The 26,850-nt window shown below is 38.5% G+C and overlaps 1 protein-coding gene across 1 annotated transcript in view; it reads right to left on the bottom strand.

Moving 5' to 3' along the window:
* Positions 1–9,155: 9,155 nt before the first annotated feature.
* Positions 9,156–26,850, bottom strand: part of LOC126095185 (uncharacterized) — a 70,381-nt gene continuing 52,686 nt past the window's right edge. The window contains exons 6-7 of the mRNA XM_049909918.1: positions 20,134–20,372; positions 9,156–9,255 (exon numbers count right to left, since the gene is read on the bottom strand). Of these exons, the coding sequence (XP_049765875.1) occupies positions 9,156–9,255; positions 20,134–20,372 (339 nt within the window). The remainder of the gene's footprint in view (positions 9,256–20,133; positions 20,373–26,850) is intronic.

A 26,850-nucleotide genomic window follows, 5' to 3' on the forward strand; every position in this document is an offset into this window, starting at 1 on the left:
TGTGCAGATTGGTGAGAACTATGGGGGGAAATGCCACATATGTAACATATAGCAAGTATCCTTCTTAATGTAGAAGGTTCTAGAATGTACCAATAACATAAAATTTTGTCCCACTAAAGGCCCTCACAACAGCTGTGTACCTCTCATCTTTAAGACTGAGTGACCTGACTTTCCCTTCTAATCTTCCTCGACCTATTCCTCTCTCTCCTTCTCTTCCCCAAGGAAGGAACTACTACTTCCAAACGCTAAGAGTATTTGCACTTTTATACATTTGAAGTACTGGCCAGCAATTACATCTCAAAGTTTTCTCTAAAACATACATCTGCAGACTGTAAACAAAACTTTCGAAACGTAATTAAAAGAAAATGCTAGCTGTGGATGAATTGTGTTAAATTTCAACAATGAAAATTAAGAATTGTAACATCCCTATGAAATACTGAGAACCTTCCGAGTAAAACTGCTGCACCACTGCTTGAAAAAAAAGAGGTAAAGGAATTTATTAAAACTTGACACTAGACTCAATCCACTAATTATCTTTACCAAAGTAAACTATGATCAAATGTGTGGCCTAACGGCTACTGTTACCGACACTCAGGGGAAGGGGAAAACGCAGAAACAGATACACAACCTGCTTAAAGGCTTGCACTAGGCTGTGAGCCACATGCCTTTTTATTTTTTTTAAAAAGAATTGTGGTAGTACACAGATGTTTGATATATCAATAATGTTGTAGTTATAAAACAAAGACAAGAAAAGGGCTCATGAAACCTTATTCATTCAAACTGTCAACTGAAATGGCAGAATGTTTCTGGTATTTAGTGATTCTTAAAGCTCAGCATATGACCTGGTCAAAATTAAAGAATGATCTGTGAAGGAACTCTGCATTCCATGTACATAAGCCTATATTGGAAACAGTAGTAACACCAAACTTCTACACAGAACAGAATACAAAGAAAAACAGAAAAATTACATAAATCAAATTCATACTGGCATAAATATGGAAGTGTAGGTGTTACTACAATAAATAAAATTACATTTTACAAATTGTGATAGCTGTAAAACAGAAAAAAATTAAATATGTCAAACACAAATAGATTCTGTTCCACCTTAAATGTCTCTTCAAAATGTCTGTTTTTCACAGATTTAATATCATGACACAGAAATCCATTATAAACACGACCAAAATAAATCAATAATTCTACATAATGTGACACTAAAAACTAAGAAATTACAATCAATGGTAACATTCTTTACTTTTGACAAAAAAGAAAGAAAAACTAAAAAGAGCCAATACAAGTTTGAAACAGAATGCATTTTGTACATATTTGTGAAAAGATTAACATCATGATACAGTTAATTGTCTCATGGATACTGTACACTAGTACTTTGAAGAATGAATGTTTGATAGCTAAGCCACAATAAAAAGCATTCTTTAAGGAAAAGTCATTTACTTTAAAAATAAAAATGAAGGGTGGGATGTTGAAATGATTGCTTGAATCCCCTTCTTGTTTCAAATTTTGTTTTCTGCAAAAATATGCTTGCATACTCCTTTCTATTACAGTGACAAAATAAATTACTCATTGTAAATACTGGAATCAAAGAAACATATAAAAAACACTGTTGTTAGAAGACTGGCAAATATAACACCTGTAAAAACAACAGAGGGATCAATCTGAGATGAGTAAAATTAACACTGCGCACTTAGAAATCAATATGAGAAAAAAAGAACGACATAATAAAATAATGCGCAATTATCAAACTGTCACACAACAAAGTACTACTGTACATCTCCTTTCACGACTTATCCATACATTAATCATTACAGTTCACAAAAATTGTTCAAAAAAAGAATATCAAAACTGAAGAGATTGATAGTTTTATAACTTTTTCATTTTTTTTACAGTTGTCAATTATTTTTAATTGTACAGAGTATATCATCTGGCTCGCCTTCCATAAGAAAAGAAAACTATAAAAAGAGAGTAATATTAAGATGGTGAAGAAAAACACACAGCCTTTTTTAAAATCCATTACTGGATATTCAAAACATTTAATTATTAAAGCAACATCACATTCATGGCAGTGATGGAATATTTGGCACAATTCATATACTGAAATTACAAAATAAATAAATGCATTTTATCAAACTTATGTTTGCATATTACATAGGTAATATATTCTCTTAAGAGATAAGATAACTTCACATATAACACATACTAAGTTATTTTCATGTTTTTAAAGAACTCTGTGACTGACAGTTCGGAGTCACTGTGATTGGTGAGGCTACTGTCATTCTAAAAAGAAACACGTAAGATCTGAAAGAATGCAGTAAGAAATTGCATGTGATTAAGTTAACAACAGTTTGTGTGTTCCAGTCTTACCATGTACACTGAACAATGCTGTCATCTGACTATGTACCTGTATGTATTTGTATTTGTCGAAATTTGCCTGATCTACTGACACAGTGTCAGCAGACACATCTGTCAATCACACTGACTCCAACGCCACTGTGTAAATACATAATCAGCAATGCAATGTAAACACTGCAAAGAATTTTAGACAGGTAACATTAAAAACTCAGAAGATTTCACTAATTGTTAACTAATTACAAGCAAAACAGTTACACTGGTGGTGTGGAATGTCTCATCCGAAATTGTCTGACCAACTAACACTCTCAATATTTAGTACATCCTTTAGGATGAAAAAACAGTTGAAAACTCAATATTCTGTTTGCAAGCACAGTCATCGCATATACTTTTAGAACTTAAAAAGTAATGCTGAAATCCGGCGCACGCGCGCCCACACACACACACACACACACACACACACACACACACACACACACACCAAAATATGCAAAATCAAAGAAAACCTGAGTAACGTACAAATGTTCAACAAACAACAGCTGGAAGGGAGAGGATACCACACAGATAGAGAATATGTCTCCTGAAAATAGAGGAAACTCAACAGATACAGAAAAACTTAATGTACAGGATAAGATCATCATCAACCCAGAACAATGATCTATGAACAGTAGAGCTACACACATTGCAGCACAGATGGTGAGACAGGACAAATACAAAAAACTCAGGGATAAATGTGGATTTGACAGTAAAGTGGGTTACATTGTTAATGACAAAACTACAAGCAAACATGCATGTAACTAATAAAAATTCATTACACGAATTTTGAACAGGATGTCTACATAGGAACAAGAGGGGACACTAAATAATTGCTTTACATAAATATTCAACATGAAAAAAGAAATAAAGATCTAACAAAGCAAGACTGACATAATTCCATAACAAGTTTCTGAAAGAGACAAAAAAAGGGGAGGGGGGGGGGGGGTGGGAGCAGTGCACAAGTTTAGAAAGCAGTGAGATGAAGCAAAAAAACTTCTGCTAAGATGAGGAAATAATGAAAGAAATGGGACAGCAAAAGTAAAGAAGAAGTATTTTTAATCTAAATAAAAAGTAAGTTATATGCAATGGAACAAAACATGTTGAGGCAAGCTACAACTTTTTTTTTACACACCTTTGAAACCTATAAAACCAATACATTCTAGGGTTGAGAAGAAGGTACAAACTGCCAATAACGATTTCACTCAACACAGATGTGTCAAGGATGCTATTTTTTTATACAAAGAGACTGGACAGAAAATTCAGGAAGAAACAAAAAAAAAAATTCAGGTGTGGAAGAATAAAGTATTCAAAAAGTACACAATATTTATAAAAGAGATGTACAGGAAAACAAGAAACTCTACATAAATGTCCTACAACCATATTTGTTTCACATATTACTGTTGAGGCACCTGAATAGGTCAGACTACAGGTAGCAGAATAATTGCCCTATTCAGTTCAGACTGTTCATTCGAAGTATAGAACAAAATAAAATGAGGAGTGGAAAAATGTTAAGTGTTATGCTACAGAAAGATAAATATGTACATAACCAGAACTGAATGGCTGCATGTGAACAGTGTTTACATGGTGATGTCTACCTGCATATCTACTGAGATATTACCATGTAAGTTAACCATTTCAAATATACCTGGTTTTTAAGAAAGATGCACAGGAGAAGCAGCTGAATAACCTACATTTAACACTGAAAGAGAAATTGCAGAAATGACATGAGTGAAAAGTGAATATTTGTACAGAGCAAGAAAGGAACAACCAAAGTAATAATGAAGGAAGTTCATACTGTCACAGTAATACTCATGCCTGGCCAACAATTGGATGTGAAAGGCTTAAGGTCTGGTATAACTAATTAAACACAAATGTTGTGAAAAGAAAGTGGATGCATAGGTGGAAAAAATAACTGTACAATGAAATCATGAAAGAAGGAAACAGATCCCCTTCTCTTTTTTAATTTTCTATACATGTGTAATGTTTTCTTATCAACTTTGTCACATTCTTCATCGTCACCCAAAATGACAAACTTGGGTTGCAAAACTTTTACTGGTACATACATATTTTTAGTCTATTTGTTTCGGCAATCTTCTCTCGCTTGTGAAACATCAAAACTATTCAAGAAGCTAAAATCAGACACACAGCAAACAGTCAAATCAAAATATGAAATTTAATTAAGCATTCGAAAAGATGGAAGACTGATTTAATAATGTACATCAAGACACAGAAGACAAATAGTACTAGAAGGAACTTTTTTGGCACAGGTTCCATATAAATTTTATGAATATATATGAAACAGTTATGATGTAACATGATAGGGTACAACAACATGGAATATTTCTAATATGAAACACAGGATCATGTACAAATTTTATGATTATATGAATACAGATCATAAAAAGTATGACGTAACATGAATAGGGCACAACGATACGGAATATTTCTAATGTGAAACCCATGTCACAAGGCCTTGAGAGGGGCACGGAGAGGGAAGTTGGAGGGGTGGGGTGGGGTGTGGTATGGTGGGGTGGTGTGGGGTGGGGAGGGGATGGGATGAGAGGGAAAGGGAAAGGGAAAGGGGAGGGGGAGGGGAGGGGAGGGGAGGGGAATTAAAGTAAAAAATTATTATTCATCTTGAGGTTGAAGCTCTTCTACCTGTGTTTGCTTACAAGTAAATTTGTTTTTTGATGGGATCTGCCTTGAGCAAACACATTTTGTCTTCTTTTATAAAATTGTGTTTGCTCAAGATGGATCCCATCCAAAAACAAATTCAAAAATTCTTATTTTCAGTCTGGCAGAAAATAAGGGAAAAAATAACAACTTTCTTGTAACATTCACAACATTCCCAGCAAAATGTTCCTTCTTAAGATATGTCAGTCATCATACTAAAATACTGATTACTAGTAAGCATAAACCAATGCACTGTGGCAATTTCAAGAGCTTGCCCATGATAATACATACAATCCTCTCTGGATTAACTCCTACGGACCAAGATGACAGTCATTTTCACATCCTAAGTCAATTCTGGAACGGCCTACCAGTTACTCATGATAACAAAAGAACAGCTCTTGACAACACTTGCATGTATTTTCTTTAAAATTAGTAGGACACGTACTCTGTTTAATCTTAGTTCTTCCTTTTATTGCTGAGCCCTGATTCTGTCTTCATGAACAAGGAGCGAGATAACCACATTAGCTTAAAGTAATTTCAATAATGTGAGGATGCCACTCTAGATCATACTATAGGGGAAGTGTAGGTATGTAGTGAGCAACAGAGGGTCAGACAGGAAGTGTGGGATGAAGGGAATGTTAGGAAAAGAACATGCCAAATAGAGATTCACTGGAAGACTCTTAAGGAAATATAATTCAACCGCAAAATGAAGTGACTTACAAAACAACTGCTTGACCCATTCTTGAGTACTGCTTGTCAGTTTGGGATCGCTACCAGGTTGGATTAATGGAAGAGATACCGAAAATCCAACAAAGTTTGACTAGTTTTGTTACAAGTTCATTTACCAAGTATAAGTGTGTTCAGGAGATCTCATTAAACTCCATCACTGGATGTTAGAAGAGAGACATTGTAAATCACAGACAGGTTTTTCTTAAAATTCTGAGAGCAGCCAGAAGAGTTGAACAATATACTACCTCCTCTCACATACAGTTCACAAAATGACCATGATGAGAAGTATGGGATATCAGAGGTCACACAAAGAATTGCCAAAAGTCATTCTTCCCTCGCAACATTTGCGAAGGGGTAAAGGAAGGAAGACTAGTGCTTAATGTCTCGTCAACAACTGGGTCATTAGAGATGGAGCACAAACTCAGATTAGGTAAGAATGGGAAAGGAAATCAGCAGTGACCTTTCAAAGGAAGTACTTAGAAAAATAACCGAAAACCTAAGTCTGGATAGCCAGACAGAGATTTGGACTGTCATTCTCCCGAAAGCAAATCCAGCATGGTAGCCACTGTGTTCCCTTCCTCAAAGTGAATGGAAAAGATAAAGGTGGAAATGAGATTGGCATCAGAAGTACCTTTCACTGAAGACCATTAGTAGGCTTCTAGACTACAGATGTAGTAGATTGATGGATGCAGAAAGAAATGGAGAGAGGGAGGGAGGAGGCACAAGAGAGAAGAGAGAAGAATTTAGAAATGGATAGTAGGTAGCTCTTCAAAGAATAGAGGGAGGGACAAAAGCAAGTATTGCAGGAAATAAAGCTTGGCTCTAACAGGCTATACAAGTTTCTCTAAGTGTCTTCATATCTGTTTGCTCATCAACTGGAGATAACTGCCCATGTTACTTTGTTTTTACATTCCAGAATTTTACAAAACATGTGTCATGAATTACTTGTCCTATTAAGTGGGCAGGCAGTGCTTGCAGTGGTGAAACAGACTGGCAAATTAAACACACATCTACCAGAATAAATTTCATATTGTTGAGATTTAACAGTAACTGATGCTGGAAGTTTTAACCCAGGAATGGATCCTTTTCTCTCTTCAAAATCTGTGAATTTATAAAGTAAGGATCATAGACTATTTCAGTTTGCCACAATGTGAGTGATAAGATTAGCTCTTGAAGACTGACACTCACTCCCACATTTGAAATATCAGAAATCAGTCACACAAGATAACTGCTAGCAAATCACAGAAACTGAGAATGCTGTGATGTACGAAAATGACACCTCCAGACAGAGGCTTTCCAGCAACTATGTGTAAATCACTATAACTTACACATTAACGATAAGCTTTCACAAAAAGTAATTCACAAATATATCAATATAAAATTGAACATTGAAGTCTTCACATCTTTCTTCTGTTCTAAGGGGAATGAAACATTAGCTCAACATTGTACCAGAGCAATAGAAGTAATACTGAAGATTTAATAACAGAAATTACCTTTCTTCTGAATTTTCAACAACATGCAGTTATACATTAAAAATATAAAGTTCATATAAAAGCAGCTGTTCTATATTTAAAATACCAGTGTGATGGGCAAAAAATTCCTGGAATGTGAAAGGAATCAAGATACAATGAACTGAGGGGGCACAGCAAATGACACAAATGTGTCACACATATATCATACGTGATATTAAATTATTTCACATACAATCATTACTGTCTGCAAGAGATAAAACACCAAATACTGTGTAACAGTGTAGCACAAATGTGCTCTCCCTATACAGAGATATATTAGTTAAACTCTTCAAATGTTTGTACAGAATACATATCACACACATTCATTCATTAAATGCACTGTAAAATCTTCACAGTTAAGTTTTCACATAGTAACAAAGAAAAGATAGCACCACAAATAATGCTGTGCTGACACAACCATATGTTTGAGTCATACAAGTAAAGATTCTCAAAACAATTTTGAAATGTAAAAAAAGGGTATGGACGTATAACAAGAAAATGCAGCAATAAGTCTATTCCAATACATACACATAAAGACTCTCGATAAAGAAATAATAGTAACTAATTTTTACTTTGAAAAATAAAAGTATCAAAAAGCAATAAAATGAGGTTGGTATATGTGAGGGCACAAAGAATCATGTGTAAATTTAAATGGTCCTCCAAAGTGACAGAACAATTTTGTAGCTTTTGTACATAGGGTAATGGACAAATAGACCGTTTTGATGAGCTATAAGGTAGAAATCATCCGCTCTTATAATAGGCAGTACACTGTCACAGGTGTTGTCAGAGTACAAAGTTCCAAATGAATGCAGACCAGCATTCTTATTCAGTAGATTATACTTTGGGTGGGGGGGGAGGATTTATCCTTTTCATATAAATAAACTCATTTACTCCATGATTACTATTGGAACTTCTGCATTTATTTTTTAAAAATGCATGAAGACTGGTGACCTGCTTTACATATTAATAAAAACATCTATTCTGACAACACTAGACAAACTGTCACTTTTTAAACTATCCTGGATGTAGAAATTTTCCTATGTTTCTTTATGAAATGTTAAAAATGCATTAGAAGTTGCAGACAGCTTTGCGTCATACATAAATGAGAGCAACTGTTACCAAAACGTCCATGCTACAAAGACGTACATTAATTTTCTGGATGATTAACAGCAACGATCGCTACTGCCATCACTGCAATGTAACAAACAACCAATGATACCAGTATCCTGGCACCAATGTTGAGTGACAAGCTGTTCAAGAACCATCAATGCTTTATTTTAGGAACCTCGTCATCAGGTTCCAATTACAAAGTAGTTCCTGAAATCGAAGTTTTTATTTGCAGGTCAGATAATGCAACAATTTAGTCTGTCATACATCAACAACTGGCATTTGACTGCAAATTACGAATGGACCACAGTAAAACACTGAGCAAGGTGAGCCTCAAATTTGAAGAAAATTCTGTTGATGAACTGTGCCCATACCTTAAAAATCATTTCATTTTTTCTTTAGAGGGTCACATTCAAATCTAAAACTCTGAGTTAAGTGAAGTTTCTGCCAAATTCATCATTATTGGGTATTGAGCATGTCTATCACTATTATCCGTTTCCAATTAACAGCTCTTTTAGCTGTCTTTAAATACACTTCACAATGTTTACAATTGTTTCTGTCAGTCTGGATGACCCAAATCATTCAAGTAGATAAAAGAATAGTAAAAAACTCTTCTTTTGAGCAATGTTCAGTATCAGAAAATACCTGTCTAAAATGCATTAAAACAGCTGTCTGCTCTGAGCAATAACTAAATTTCTTTAAAGAAAGGAAAAAATCACATATAGACAGAGGAAAACTTCATTCTTCCTCTGATGAAGTAGATGATGTAGATGAAGCTGGCATGCTGCTGAACCAATTCTCCCTTGTGCCATGGAGAGGTGCACCACTGGATCCAGTTCTGTGAAAGAAGTTCAATATTACTGGCACATACAATTATCTCATGGTCATTACCTCTGAATTATGAATACAACATTCTCTCTTGTTTCAAACATTTTTCTGACCACTGTTATAACTACGAGTTAATACACTAACAAAACAAAAAAAAGTTTTTCATCACCCAAGTTCCCAGAACTCCTGAAGATAGACGTTTACTGTGGATATTGTATCACAGACACAGTCGCTCTGACTGTCCAGGGACGTCACTAAACCCACCCAAAGATGTAAGCAACCATGCATGAACAGCACCTATTAGACAGAGAGGGTCTGACAGCTGATCCATTCCAGTCATTCCACCATGAAGGAGGTACGCGGCTCATGTTGTCTGTAGTTCAACCATGCCTAGACACTCAATACCACAGTTCGATCGTGTCCACATTGTTACTTTGTGCCAGGAAGGGCTCTCAACAAGGGAAGTGTACAGACATCTCGGAGCGAACAAAATCGATTTTGTTCGGACACGGAGGAGATACAGAGAGACATCTTTGGATCATGACATGTCTCGCTCAGGCTGCCCAAGGGCTACTACTGCAGTGGATGACCACTACCTACGAATTATGGCTTGGAGGAACCCTGACAGCAACACCACCACGTTGATAATGTGTTACGGCTCAAACTGTGTGCCACAAATAGGCTGCATTATGCGCAACTTCACTCCCGACATCCAGGGTGAGGTCCGTCTTTGGATCATGACAACATGCAGCACGGTACAGATGGGCCCAACAACATGCCGAACAGACCATTCAGAATTGGCATCACATTCTCTTCACAGTCGCGTGTCGCATAAGCCTTCAACCAGACAATCATCGGAGACGTGTTTGGAGGCAACCGGTCAGGCTGAATGTCTTAGACACACTGTCCAGCGAGTGCAGCAAGGTGGAGGTTCCCTGGTCTTTTGGGGTGGCATTATGTACGCCGACCGACGGTGGTCATAGAAGGTGCCATAATGGCTGTACAATACGTAAATGCCATTCTCCGACCGATAGTGCAGCCATATCAGCAGCATATTGCTGAGGCATTCGTCTTCACGGACGATAATTCACACCTCTATCGTGCACATCTTGTGAATGACTTCCTTCAGGATAATGACATCGCTTGACTAGAGTGGCCAGCATGTTCTCCAGACCTGAACCCTATAGAACATGCCTGGGATGGATTGAAAAGGGCTGTTTATGGACGATGTGACCCACCAACCACTCTGAGGGATCTACACCAAATCATCGTGGATAGTATGCCACGACAAATACAGGAATGCATCAATGCAAGAGGACATGCTACTGGGTATTAGAAGTACCAGTGTGTACAGCAATATGGACCCCTACCTCTGAAGGTATGATGGTACAACATGCAATGTGTGGTTTTCATGAGCAATTAAAAGGGCGGAAATGATGTTTACTTTGATCTCTATTCCAATTTTCTGTGCAGGTTCCAGAACTCTCAGAACCGAGGTAATGCAAAACTTTTTTTGATGTGTGTAATATGCTTGTTTTTCTTGAGCACAAGTTACCGATGGGTAATACCTTATCTACAGAGGACTACTTTTTTGTATCTTTTATTTCAAACAGGAGCTGGGAGTTAGTTCTTTTTGCTGAAGTATATAAATAATGTAATCAATGGGACAAGTATGAATGGCTGGAAAAAAAAATGGAAATGAAGTCCCATGCTTCTTTACAGAGCGTAGGGGAACGATGCGGGAGACCCGCACCGCCTTACTAGGCAAGGTCCTAATGGAGGTGGTTTGCCGTTGCCTTCCTCCGACCGTAATGGGGATGAATGATGATGATGAAGACGACACAACAACACCCAGTCATCTCGAGGCAGGAAAAATCCCTGACCCCGCCGGGAATCGAACCCGGGAACCCGTGCTCGGGAAGCGAGAACGCTACCGCGAGACCACGAGGGCTGCTGTTTTTCCGCAAATCAGCTAACTGCAATTTAAAAAATATATAAAATAGAATGGAAAATCCAGGATGAAACAGCAACAATAATATTACAAAAAGGACACATTACTACTCACCACACAGAGGTGAGAGAAAATGTCACACACACACACACACACACACACACACACACACACACACACACACACACCTACTATCTCTGGCTGCTGGGACACAACTGCAGATCATGCTGGCATCTGATGTGCATCAATCTGGGATGGTTGGTGGAAGTAAGGAGGCATGGAGCATGGAGAGGGGCGATGTTGTGCTGCTTGTGGGAGCTTGCAGGGGCATGGTGAGGATAGGCTGGGCTGCTACGTGCAGAATTGGGAGGCTGAGCTACCCTGCTATCAATCCCGCCTCCCCTATCCCCCACTACACCCCACGCCACCTTACCTCCACTATCCATCCCAGATTGCTGCAAATGTAAGATGCAGACATGGTCTGCAGAAGGGCCCCAGCAGCCACAGACAGCAGCCATGTGTACATGTGTGGGTATTGAGGGGGGGGGGGGGGGGCACAAGCACAATATTTCGGATGAAGGACTTTTGTTTGAAAGCTTACATATTTAGGAGTCCTTTCACAGTGCTTGTCTGCAACTGAATGCCTCCTGTTTAGTGATTAGCAATCTACCCTTTTCATAATATTACTAAACATAAATTACTGTTAAAAATTACATTATAATTACACCAACTGCAATATATCTTGATGCTCCCTCACATTACAAACATGTATACACGTAAGCAACGACATCTTACAAACAAGACAAAAAACAACAAAAAATTATTGTGGGTCAAGCCTGTAAACGGTAATGAGATTTTACATGAAGTGACTTACCCATACACAAGAGGTCATGAATAAAATGGAAAATGCAGTGGACTTTACCAATTAATTATGCCAACAATATGCTACAGGATCTTTCCTGAATCTTGTGGTGAACACCCTGTTCTCTCCAGAGCAGTGGGCATCACAAAAGGAGACTGTAAATGCTGTTGCAGTATTATGCGGGTCATTCATTGTGCCAGTAAGAGTAAAAGATGCACACTGTTTGATAAAGTAAACAGTTGTATGCAGCTGCCAGTAGACAGTTTGCTACGGAATACATTACCTTGAAGCTCCTGCTGACATATATGTCAGTTACTTGGCACTTCTCCATAGATTATATCATATATTTATGACAGATAATGGGTCATCGACCATTGGTCAACCTATTTTATTGGTAAAAGTCTGATGTCTCCTCAAATTCTAGGCACTGCCACAGCCAATAGTGGTCACTTTGTGGGAGGTGCTGCATGTGCTGCAACTAGGTAACTTCTGTGTACTACAAACTTTTAAGTTCTCCAGTTACCCACACTCTGTTTTGGAGTCCAAACTACATTCTCTTGACATTCCCAGTAACAGCACTCCTCAACATCAAGTATAAAACCTTCTTTCTAATGCATACAAGATGACAAATTATACGCAGTATGCTGCTTCAGGTTGCAAGCAAAATGGAAAATGATATGCAGTGTGCTTCTTCAGGTTCTTGTACATCATTTGAAGATATAAAGTTTGTTAAGAACATATGGCTGTATCAAAGCTGTTATATATCACATGGTTACAATGACAGCAGTTGCCACAATTTTCATGCCACTTAATATTGTCTTGTTTTCCTCATTATGTTGCATTTTTGGACACTAACGTGGTACACAAGTAGCAATATTAAACAGAACCGGACAGGGCAGAATGTTCCAATCTTCAAAATGCATATTGATCAACATAAAGAGAAAACTCATTGTGGGTATCCTTATTAAGAAAAAAACTGTAGTGTATTTACACTCATTGATGTCATCAAGAGTACTATGTGTTAAGCTGTTGTTTCATATAGTATATACATGAGAAACATATTGCGAACTGTTTCCTAGGAATACACAAATAATTAATTTCTTTTACAGACAAAAGCCTTGAACAAGAATTTTATAAAAATTCTAGAAACATGTAGCTGGTTGCTCCTATTTAGTAGTTTTACATCATAGACACATCCCCATTCATGGTTTCACTTTTTGCCAATTCAATTACTTCACAAAACTGACCAATATTTGGTATCCATGAGAGTCTCATCTATTCACAAATGAGAGAAAATACCTGTCGTAAAAGGGTATGGTGTCACAATGCTTACTAACTAACCAAGAGAAGTGTGGCACATGTCGAGGACAGCAACAGCTCTCTTTCCTCAAGAGAGACATAATGTTCAGTTCACATGAAGGAGAAAGACACAGCATCAAACAATGAAATATTGTTACCTGTGCCTGACATGAAGTAGATTCTTAATCAATTAAGAGAAACATAGGCAATGATGATGGTGATGCTGTTTGTTGGTTTTGGGAAACATAAAGAAAGATATACAGCAGGAGGGGGTGAAGTGGGGTGGGGGGTGGGAGGAGGGGGGGACCTCTACTAGGAAAGAAGTGAGAGAACCCTGATTGTTACATGGAATGCTATTGCACTACTTCACTCTGAATATCCCCCTCTACATTTAATATGTATCTGTAGCACTTTTACCGCAATTGCAACAATCCTTGGAAGGAGGTTTTGCTTACATGTATCTGCAAGATGATGAACGAAATACGAAAACATTATGTTCAAACATCTAGAAACATCTGTGACATAAAAGAGGAGACAAAAGACACCAGCAAGGGGAGACAGACGATAAAAATCTTTTCCAAGACTTTCATAATGATAGGTAAATAACTACTCAGACACAGGTACATCATTTCAAGACTAAGAACGAACTAACTTCCACGAAGTCTTACAATATTTACTTCAAGAAAAATGAAAAGAAGTCACATAGTCTAAAACTTCCTATTTCTTCAGTAAAACAAATTTTAATTAGACACTTCTTACCTTAATAACAACATTGTACACCTGATGTTTAAATATGAATTTGAGTTTTAAATGATTTATTTCCTATTAGTCTGGAACTGAACCTCCCTCGATTTCTATGCTACTACAGGGTGTTTCAAAAATGACCGGTATATTTGAAACGGCAATAAAAACTAAACGAGCAGCGATAGAAATACACCGTTTGTTGCAATATGCTTGGAACAACAGTACATTTTCAGGCGGACAAACTTTCGAAATTACAGTAGTTACAATTTTCAACAACAGATGGTGCTGCAAGTGATGTGAAAGATATAGAAGAGAACGCAGTCTGTGGGTGTGCCATTCTGTACGTCGTCTTTCTGCTGTAAGCGTGTGCTGTTCACAACGTGCAAGTGTGCTGTAGACAACATGGTTTATTCCTTAGAACAGAGGATTTTTCTGGTGTTGGAATTCCACCGCCTAGAACACAGTGTTGTTGCAACAAGACAAGTTTTCAACAGAGGTTTAATGTAACCAAAGGACCGAAAAGCGATACAATAAAGGATCTGTTTGAAAAATTTCAACGGACTGGGAACGTGATGGATGAACGTGCTGGAAAGGTAGGGCGACCGCGTACGGCAACCACAGAGGGCAACGCGCAGCTAGTAAGCAGGTGATCCAACAGCGGCCTCGGGTTTCCGTTCGCCGTGTTGCAGCTGCGGTCCAAATGACGCCAACGTCCACGTATCGCCAGAGTTTACACCTCTATCCATACAAAAATCAAACGTGGCAACCCCTCAGCGCCGCTACCATTGCTGCATGAGAGACATTCGCTAACGATATAGTGCACAGGATTGATGATGGCGATATGCATGTGGGCAGCATTTGGTTTACTGACAAAGCTTATTTTTACCTGGACGGCTTCGTCAATAAAGAGAACTGGCGCATATGGGGAACCGAAAAGCCCCATGTTGCAGTCCCATCGTCCCTGCATCCTCAAAAAGTACTGGTCTGGGCCGCCATTTCTTCCAAAGGAATCATTGGCCCATTTTTCAGATCCGAAACGATTACTGCATCATGCTATCTGGACATTCTTCGTGAATTTGTGGCGGTACAAACTGCCTTAGACGACACTGCGAACACCTCGTGGTTTATGCAAGATGGTGCCCGGCCACATCGCACGGCCGACGTCTTTAATTTCCTGAATGAATATTTCGATGATCGTGTGATTGCTTTGGGCTATCCGAAACACACAGGAGGCGGCGTGGATTGGCCTCCCTATTCGCCAGACATGAAGCCCTGTGACTTCTTTCTGTGGGGACACTTGAAAGACCAGGTGTACCGCCAGAATCCAGAAACAATTGAACAGCTGAAGCAGTACATCTCATCTGCATGTGAAGCCATTCCGCCAGACACGTTGTCAAAGGTTTCGGGTAATTTCATTCAGAGACTACGCCATATTATTGCTACGCATGGTGGATATGTGGAAAATATCGTACTATAGAGTTTCCCAGACCGCAGCGCCATCTGTTGTTGAAAATTGTAACTACTGTAATTTCGAAAGTTTGTCTGCCTGAAAATGTACTGTTGTCCCAAGCATATTGCAACAAACTGTGTATTTCTATCGCTGCTCGTTTAGTTTTTATTGCCGTTTCAAATATACCGGTCATTTTTGAAACACCCTGTAGATGCCCAGTTTTCAAAAATCCCACACTCCCAACAGATAGCTGAATCATACTTCATGAATATCAGTATACTTGTAACTCTCTCATTCTCATATTCAACATCAAAAAGATGTACTGAAAACTAAGTTTTTATGTTTTCTATTTGAGAGTGTCTCATACTGTGATGACTACCAGAAATAAACGTTAGCTTGTTATACATGTTTTACACACATCAGTGTTGCCATCTACTGCACAGGCACAGAATGACAAACAGAATCATCAGAAATTTGTTGGAAATAAGTTAAAACTTAAGCAATTCTCCATTAGAAAATCTTTTTGTAAAAAGATCAAACCTCTTGCTCAATAAATTCTTGCTATGGAAATGCAACTGCAAAAAGGTGGGAATTTAAGTAGATGGGACCTGGATAAACTGACTAAACCCGAGGTTGTACAGAGTTTCAGGGGGAGCATAAGGGAACAATTGACAGGAATGGGCGAAAGAAATACAGTAGAAGAAGAATGGGTAGCTGTGAGGGATGAAGTAGTGAAGGCAGCAGAGGATCAAGTAGGTAAAAAGACGAGGGCTACTAGAAATCCTTGGGTAACAGAAGAAATATTGAATTTAATTGATGAAAGGAGAAAATATAAAAATGCAGTAAATGAAGCAGGCAAAAAGGAATACAAACGTCTCAAAAACGAGATCAACAGGAAGTGCAAAATGGCTAAGCAGGGATGGCTAGAGGACAAATGTAAGGATGGAGAGGGGTAAGATAGATACTGCCTGCAGGAAAATTAAAGAGACCTCATGAGAAAAGAGAACCACTTGCATGAATGTTAAAAGCTCAGATGGAAACCCATTTCTACGCAAAGACGGGAAAGCAGAAAGGTGGAAGGAGTATATAGAGTGTCTATACAAGGGTGTTGTACTTGAGGACAATATTATGGAAACGGAAGAGGATGTAGATGAAGATCAAATGGGAGATATGATACTGTGTGAAGAGTTTGACAGAGCACTGAAAGACCTAAGTCCAATCAAGGCCCCAGGAGTAGACAACATTCCATTAGAACTACTGGCAGCCTTGGGAGAGCCAGTCTTGACAAAACTCTACCATGTGGTGAGCAAGATGTACGAGACAGGCAAAATACCCTAAGACTTCAAGAAGAATATAGTAAATCCAATCCCAAAGAAAGCAGGTGTTGATAGATGTGAAAATTACTGAACTACCAGTTTAATAAGCCATGGCTGCAAAATACTAATATGAATTCTTTACAGGCGAATGGAAAAACTCGTAGAAGCCAGCCTCAGGGAAGATCAGTTTGATTCCGTAGAAATATCGGGACACGTGAGGCGATACTGACCCTACGACTTATCTTAGAAAACAGATTAAGGAAAGGCAAACCAACGTTTCTAGCATTTGTAGACTTAGAGAAAGCTTTTAACAATGTTGACTGGAATACTCTTTTTCAAATTCTAAAGGTGGCAGGGGTAAAATACAGAGAGCAAAAGGCTATTTACAATTTGTACGGAAACCGGATGGCAGTTATTAGAGTCTAGGGGCATCAATGGGAAGCAGTGGTTGGGAAGGGAGTGAGACAGGGTTGTAGCCTCTCCCCGATGTTATTCAATCTGTATATTGACAAAGAAGTAAAGGAAACAAAAGAAAAATTCGGAGAAGGTATTAAAATCCACGGAGAAGAAGTAAAAACTTTGAGGTTTGCTGATGACATTGTAATTCTGTCAGAGACAGCAAAGGACTTGGAAGAGCAGCTGAATGGAAAGGACAGAGTCTTGAAAGGAGGATATAAGATGAACATCAACAAAAGCAAAACGAGAATAATGGACTGTAGTAGAGTTAAATCGGGTGATGCTGCGGGAATTAGATTAGGAAATGAGACACTTAAAGTAGTAAATGAGTTTCGCTATTTGGGGAGCAAAATAACTGATGATGGTCGAAGTAGAGAGGATATAAAATGTAGACTGGCAATGGCTAGGAAAGCGTTTCTGAAGAAGATAAATTTTTTTACATCGAGTAAAGATTTAAGCGTCAGGAAGTCGTTTCTGAAAGTATTTGTATGGAGTGTAGCCATGTATGGAAGTGAAACATGGACGATAAATATTTTGGACAAGAAGAGAACTGAATCTTTCGAAATGTGGTGCTACAGAAGAATACTGAAGACTAGATGGGTAGGGGAGGTGTTGAATAGAATTGGGGAGAAGAGGAGTTTGTGGCACAACTTGACCAGAAGAAGGGATCGGTTGGTAGAACATGTTCTGAGGCATCAATGGATTACCAATTTAGTATTGGAGGGCAGTGTGGAGGGTATAAATCGTAGAGGGAGACCAAGAGATGAATACACTAAGCAGATTCAGAAGGATGTAGGTTGCAGTAGGTACTGGGAGATGAAGAAGCTTGCATAGGATAGAGTAGCATGGAGAGCTGCATCAAACCAGTCTCAGGACTGAAGACCACAACAACAACATGGAAATACAGCAGTTCCATTTCTTTTCCTCTCAACAAAGAACACAAAATTCAATAAAAAATTCAAACATCCTACAATATTTGGGCTCTTTACAGAATAAGCTTAAGCATTTACAAAAATGACTGTTATAATAGAAAGTCTACTATTTCTATTTTTACAAAAAGCAGAATATTACGCTCATTACAACTTTTATTTGATCAAAGTACAATACATTTTTGAAAATTATTTCCATCTTGCTCGTTTTCAAATGTGTGTATCTATGTGGCTTGTTTTTATAACTGAAAGTCATAACCATCCAAATCTAACATTAGTGACTTCTCTTGGGTCACATTATAGTCCATCCAGAAGTAGCACGTAACTGACATTAGTGTGCCAAAAGCAAATGCTTCTGTTAAACAGTTCAGCTCGTTGCTTGAAAACAGGCTCTCTCTCTCTCTCTCTCTCTCTCTCTCTCTCTCTCTCTCTCTCTCTCTCTCTCGCTCCCCGCACCCCTCCGCCCTCTCCCCCATAGAACACTAGTAAACTCTTTGGATTTAGTATTGCAACAGCAACATTGAAAATATGATCTTTAATTTTGCATTTGTTGAACATACTGGTATCTACCTGTCCTCTATTAACTAGGAGGGGCATTCAGTAAGTAATGAAACACTTTTTTTTTTTCCTCAGACAATTTTGGTTGAAAAAAAAATGACAACTTTATTGTGGGACATTATGGATTATCCTGCTTCTATCCTTATAGCTTCCAATAGGTGGTGCCACTATACATACTATTCAAAATGGCATCTGTAACAGAGGTGCATTCCAAGCAAAGAGCTGTCATGGAGTTTCTTTTGGTGGAAAAGCAGAGCACTGCAGACATTTGTAAGTGCTTGCAGAATATCTACGGAGACCTGGCAGTGAACATAAGCATGGTGAGTCATTGGGTGAGGTCGCACAAGGTCACACAAATCTGTCTGATCTCCTGTGTGCCGGCCAGCTGCACACAGCTGTCTCTCTTGCAATGTTGGAACATGCAGACACTCGTTCAAGGTGATCAACAAATCACAATCGAGCATCTAACTGCACAACTGGATATCGCTGTTGGTACTGCTGACACACTCGTCCACCAGTTGGGGTACTCAAAGGTGTGTGACACCAAATGGGTTCGTCACTGCCTAACAGAAGATCATAAAGAGCAACGAAAAACCATCAGTGTGAAATTGCTTGTGTGTTATGAGGCCTATCATGAAAATTTTTTGTCAAACATCATCACAGGTGATGAAACATGGGTACATCACTTCGAACCTGAAACTAAAACTGCATCTATCTCTCCTCTTAAGAAAAAGTTCAGAGCCACACCTTCAGGCAGTAAAGGCAAGGCTGTCAATCTTCTGAAGGGGTTATTCTGTTCGATGTCCTCCCTCGGCATTCAATTGTCAACTCTGAAGTATATTGTGTTACCCTCAATAAATTGAAAAAACAACTTCAGCATGTGCACTGCCACAAAAATGCAAACAAACTTCTCCTTCTCCACAACAATGCAAGCCCTCACACAAGTCTGCGCATAAAACTTCACTAGATTATTCTTACTCATCCACCATAAAGCCCGGATTTTGCACCTTCCAAATTCCATCTGTTTGGCCTTTTGATGAATGCACTATGTGGGAAGAAGTACACGGACGATGGGGAGGTTATCGATGTGGCAAAATGTTGGCTTTGACAACACCCAGTAGAGAGGTACCACGCGAGCATAGACAAAAGAGTGGGGAATAACATGGTGCTCTGAAATCCTGAATAAAACCAACCTGCTTTCACAAAAACAAAAAACAAAAAAGTGTTGCATTACTTAATGAATGCCACTCATACATTGACATAATTCAACACCCTAATTGTAGCCTATTTCCTGTTTACTTATTAATACATACATATTCTTACCTTGTCCTGCGGGTATTTGTGGGGAGTGTGAGTGATGTACGGTAATAACCTCTTTGCTCAGCTGTTTCATCATGTTCCGGCCGCCGATGAAGTGTCATAGTCTCTTGCTGTGGAGCATCACCTTCCCCTTCCTCATCCAGGTAATAACTGGACCCGTGGGGAGTACTCTTACAGTTCTCACACTCACTGCGATAATCGTCATTATCGTCTGTTGGTAGTACTGGAGGGGGTGGCAGGCACTGTAATGTCAATTAATGTCCAATTATACCTGATCTATTATATTCCCACTGGATAACTGAAGTTAACTATTGTATATTTGGTAATACTTCATAATGTTTACAACCCACATCACAAGAGTAAAGTCCACAAATCCACATGAAAATGTCATATATAATTCAACAAAAAATAAAAATTAAAAAAAAAGATTATACTGTACATTCTGACAAAGTCCAACAGCAGCACATCAAATTGCCCACAAATTGCTACGAAGGGCTTTTAAGTTAACAGATCTATTGTTGAGTAAATTGAATAAAATGTGGAAATATTTGTCCTATGCTATGCTACACTTACAAAACTGACCCTGGAAAGATATTGGTATAATGGAAACCCTGGTTTATTGCTATAGCTTTGAAACTGAACTAAACATTCAGTTCAAAGAATACGAAAAATGTGTATGAAGGTGGGTGGCCAGTAAGGCTGGAGGATTCGAGAAAGACAGAGGGAAGGAGATAGCCATCACAAAAGAACATAGGTAGCGACAAAGGTGGTATATAGTAAATACAGGTCACACAGGAAGGCATTTAGAGGGCGTAAGAATGAGGCATGGAACAGGAAAATGATGAGGGGACACTGGGTGGCAGAGACTTAGGAAAACACTCGGCAGAGCAGCAAGTTGGGAGAGGATGTCAAGTAGTTTCTTCTAACTTTTGATGAAGGTTGAGGCATTGGTGTGCATGTCGCCACCAATAGCACATGTAGTCATTAAAGAATGTCTTGGTTTCAAACCTTTACCCTGCAACATTTTTTTTCCATGAGATATTACATATTACCAATACAGACATCTCTTTGTAGACACCCACCTTTTTCTAATGGCTGTATGACCACCACACTGGAACTTGGTTACAGTCTTTGCCAACTTTAAGAAACACAGATTCTCTGGGCAAACAAAGAATATCAAACATTTTGTAAGAACATTTTATCATAGTGAGGGATGAGAACAAACAAAAACAAGGAAAGGCAATCATTCACTTATTTCTTTTTTCCTTTCTCTTCCCTAGCATTTATCCTGTATAGTATGGGGGTCTGCTTTGATACACACTAGACAGACAGATGGACAAGAAAGTGATCCTACAAGGGTTCTGTTTTTACCAACTGAGGTTCAGAACCCTAAAAACTACCACAAATCAAATTCCAGACACCATCACAATACCTACGGATGACAAGTACAGAAACCTACAAAGATAGAGTTACCCTACGCTAATGCTGAAAAGTAGTAACAAGGAAAATAATTTTATTGAACTATGAGGAACCCAGGCAACTTTTAAAAACTAACACAAACAACCCCAACATTACCAACAATGAATACACAAATACCCCAGCAGCTCAAGAGATGGCAGCAGCTCTCAAAGAATTCAGAAACTTCAACGCATTTTGCAGAAATTTGCAAATATGCTAATGACCCTCTGCACAAGGCATTATCAAATATTTGCAAAAAATTTGATGGATATAATCCACCCACTCTGCAAAATGGAGATAAGATCAATCTTGATAAGTCTCTTTGACTGTACATATAACATTTTCTCCAGTGTTTAATATGGTAGGATTAAACAACAAATAGAGCATGAAGTAGGTGAATACCAGTAGTTCTTGACACACTTTATTCTGTGCTAAGCAGCAAAAGGATTGTGATCTTATGGTCTAAGATTTGGGCAGAGACAGTAACAATGTAAAGAGGCTACCTATAACCTACCTCACTACTCCGAGTCAATTCTCACGATTAAACCTTTCTGGTTCACAGCACAACTGATAGTAAAGAGAAATATTTACAATAAAGTCAACAATGCCTGCTAGTTTATCACAATGATAACATATAGAAGCTACATGGTGAGATTTTGGACAACTGCTGTGAATATCAAAATCTCTCCAAGACAGAAGTGCTGATTATTAATAGATACATGAAATGTGACGGTACAACAAAACTAATTGTCTAGCGACCATTTTGTTGTTTCAAGAGCTCTCTGTAGTCTTATACATTTCAGTAAATACTTGTGAAGGAGAATATTTCAGTATTACATGTTCACTTTATAGTCCTCCACATTAAGAAGGGGTTCTCTTCATAGTGTCAAATATAAGAAAGTTATCCAACTCCAAAAACTGAAAATGAATAAGAAAGTTTTCATGTTGCACTGCCTTTGTTCGATCAGTGAATCTGTGATAGTCCATTCAAGTTTTCAAACTGGTTCACCTGTGGATGTGTGGTCAGAAACAGTCTGAAACAATGTGGGACTTTTGCACTGCTTGAATGCTGTGTTTACTTCTTGTATTGGGAAAAGTGTCGTGAAATATCTGAGCTCTTCATTTGTTCTTCATACACAGCAGCTGTCACAGAAAATATCATTCAGTGTTTCAAGCAGTTTTCCATTAGAATTGATGAAGGGAATAAAGATTGGTGGCTTTTGGGGGAGGAGACCAAACAGCGAAGTCATCGTTCCCATCCGATTAGGGAAAGATGGGGAAGAAAGTCAGCTGTGCCCTTTCAAAGGAACTATCTCGGCATTTGCCTGAAGCGATTTAGGGAAATCACGGAAAACCTAAATTAGAATGGCTGGACACGGGTTTTGAACCGTCATCCTCTCGAATGCGAGTCAAGTGTGCTAACCATTGCGATGAATAACGAAAGATAGATCCAATTTATTATATCCTTAATTAGACCATGGTGGTGGTGGTGGTTAGTGGTTAACGTCCCGTCGACAACGAGGTCATTAGAGACGGAGCGCAAGCTCGGGTTAGGGAAGGATTGGGAAGGAAATCGGCCGTGCCCTTTCAAAGGAACCATCCCGGCATTTGCCTGAAACGATTTAGGGAAATCACGGAAAACCTAAATCAGGATGGCCGGAGACGGGATTGAACCGTCGTCCTCCCGAATGCGAGTCCAGTGTGCTAACCACTGCGCCACCTCGCTCGGTTAATTAGACCATGTAACAAAACAAATTCACATCAATAATTAGTCATAAATGATTTTACTAGCACTGTACAATGTGATTCAAAGTTTGTATAGGTTTACATTTGACCTACTGTATTTTTCAAGTCTGTAATCTTTGATAAGTTAACTCTCAAGTTAACTTCATGAAATTAAGAAAGCTTCAAATTTTTCTTCTTGCTGGCTAACAAATATTAACTGTGGTACACTGTTATACCTGAGGGTGATTTTCAGTTTACTTTTTGAGATATTGTGCTTTCACAAATATAAAATTTACACATGAAATACAAAGGTTACAGGAACTCTGGGAAAACCTATCCTGTACAACAATTTCAACTATTATTTGTGTGGAGGTAGAAAATAAAATACAATAAAAGTTATACTTGTTCTGGAGTGAGATTAATTATATCATTTGTGGCATGTAAGCAGAGTCTAAGTCACCAGAATTGATGTCTCATATTTCTTGGAGTTTTGTTCCTGTCAAATCAGTTGGGCATGCAGGATAATGTACTCAATATTTATATTTTACTTAATTGTCAAGACATTTTTGCTTTTAATTATCAGCAATAATATTCATTTTTACACCCCAGTACAGAAACGTAATACATATTTGAATAAAATACATACGAATAAAGAAAGGGCATTCATTCATAAGCATATATTTACAGTTTTAATACTTTTGTTTTTCATTAATTATTATTACTACTGCCCAGATGCCACTTGTGTGCCATTTACATAATGTATCTGTTGTCATTGAGACTGATTTGAATAAAATCTGCAAACATTGTGCACACAAACTAAAAGAAGTCAGTACTTTAACATGTGAGATAATAATAAGTACATTTGCACAGAGTAGTACGTGCGATGCACTACACCCACAGTGAAGCTCATTGCACGACATGCATATAAAGTGTTCAAGTTAATATTACCTCAGTCTCTTACAACTAAGACAAAGCCATAGAAAGCAGCAAACAGTTACTCTAAGAGAAAAAAGGAAATGATGCAGCCCAAAGGAATTGTCTAAATGGGACAGAAATCAATAGATGTGATGTACATCTACAGAGAAACAAATTATTACAATTTCAGAGAAACTGGATGATTTATTCAATAGAAAGAGCTTCACAAATCGAGCATGTCAATAACACGTTGCTCTACCTCTGACTCTGATGCAAGCAGTTATTCAGCTTGGAAATGATTGACCTTGTTGGATAACCTCCTGAGGATCACTGTCCCAAATTCTATCCAACTTGCACATTAGATCCTCAAAATCCCGAGCTGGTTGGAGGGTCCTCCCCATATCACTCCTAATGTTTTCAGTTGGGGAGAGATCCAGCAAGGTAGAGTTTGGCAAGCATGAAGATAAGCATTAGAAACTCTCACTATGTGCAGACAGGCATTATCTTGCTGAAATGTAAGCCCAGGATGGCTTGCATGAAGGGCAACAAAATGGGGCATGGAATATCATCGACTTACTGCTATGCTGTAAGTGTGCCATGGATGCCAACCAAAAGAGGACTGTTATGAAAAGAAATGACGCCCCAGACCACCACTCCTGGTTGTTGGGCAGTATGGTGGCCAACAGTCAAATTGGCTGTCCAGAGCATCTTCGGACACATCATCAACCTAGAATCTCATTGACTGGTGTAGCTTTCTCTCCAATGATGCATACCCTTCAAATGAGCTCTGATGATCAGCAATGACATGTCTGGAGACATCCCAGACATTGATAGACTACTAACCTGGCTTTCACCGGTCACACAGCCTGACAAACAGGAGTGGTGGTCTGGGGTGGCGTTTCTTTTCATAGAAAGACCCCTCTGGTTGTCAACCGAGGCACCATTACAGCACAGCAGTACATAAACGATATTCTATGCCCCATTTTGTTACTCTTCATCAAAAGCCATACTAGGCTTACACTTGCTCGCACATGACAAATTACTACTGCTTATCTTCATGCTTGCCAGACCCCACCTTGGCCGGCAAAATCACCAGATCTCTCCCAAACTGAGCTTTTATGAAGCATTATGGGCAGCGTCCTTCAAACAGCTTGAGATTTTGGCAATGTAACATGCCACTTAGACAGAATTTGGCATGATATGCCTTAGGAGGACATCTAACAAATCTACCAATCAATCCCAAGCCAAGTAACACTTGCGTAGAGGCCAGAGATGGACCAACTTGTTATTGACTTGCTCAATTTGTGAAGCCCTTTCTCTTCAATAAATAATGAAAATTTTTTTTCAAAAGTTGTACTCATTTGTTTGCCTGTAAATGTATATCACATCTACTGATTTCCATCCCATTCGGATCATTCCTTTGTGACGCATCATTTTATATGTCTTAGAGTGTAATATGTTAAGATTCAATGACTGCTATATCAGAAATAAAAAATCGAATAAACTGTTTATAAGGACTTCTTAAAAGCAAAAGCAACTAAAAAATCAAACACATGGGTTTACGACAGTGTATTTGGGTACACTGTGTGCATACCGGAAGGAGTCATACCATATGTGGAACGAGTGCTTCCAGATGCCATGAAGAGCACAGGGCATTAAGAACTGCAGCTGGTGGCTGATGTCAGCACTAATGATGTGTGTCACTTTGCATCAGAAGTGATTCTCTCCGGTTTTGGGTGGCTAGCTGAAGTGGGAAAGACTGCCAGTCCTGGCAAGATGAAGGCAGAGCTCACCATTTGTAGCATCAATGACAAGACTGATTGCATACCTTCAGTACAGAGCCAATTGGCTGGCCTGAATCAGAGGCTCAGACAGTTCTGTGACAATGTAGGTTGCAGATTTCTCTACCTGCACCACAGGGTGATGGGATTTCAGATTCTGCTTAATAGGTCAGGTGTCCACTACACTCAAGAAGTGGTTATACAGGTAGAGGGGGATATGTGGAATGAACTGGGTGTTTTTTTGAATTAGAGTGTCTAGGGAAAGTACAAAAAGGGTTTCACATTCAAAGGGTGCAGAAAAAATACAGAAAACAAGTAGACATAACAATAATCAATATTGTAGTTTTAAGCTGTTTTAGCTGTGTTAAGGAAGAGTCAGAGCTCCAAGCACTAACAGAAAGCACTGAACCTCAAACTGTTATAAGGTCAGAGATAAGTTCAGCCACAATTTTCACAAAGAGCCAAACAGAGTTTAGAAATGGATGGATTAAATACAGTTCGTGGTAGCATCTTTGTTGCTGTTAGATACAGTTTATCTTGTAAGCAACATTAAAGTAGATAACTCCTGTGAGTTAGTATGGGTAGAGGTTACACTTGACAACAGGAATAAATTAATAATTGGATCCTTTTATCAACCCCCTACTCATATATTACAGTTGCTGAAAAGTTAAGAAAACTTGGTTCTCGTCACAAATAGGTACCTATACAATTATAGCTGGTGGTGACTGCAATCTACTTTCAATTTGTTGGCAAAAATATGTATTCAAAGCAGTGGTAGGAATAAAACATCATCAATAATTGTATTAAATGGTTTTCCCAAAAATCATTTTGAGCAATTACT

Source organism: Schistocerca cancellata, chromosome 8, assembly GCF_023864275.1.
Source record: "Schistocerca cancellata isolate TAMUIC-IGC-003103 chromosome 8, iqSchCanc2.1, whole genome shotgun sequence".
Lineage (NCBI taxonomy): Eukaryota > Metazoa > Arthropoda > Insecta > Orthoptera > Acrididae > Schistocerca > Schistocerca cancellata.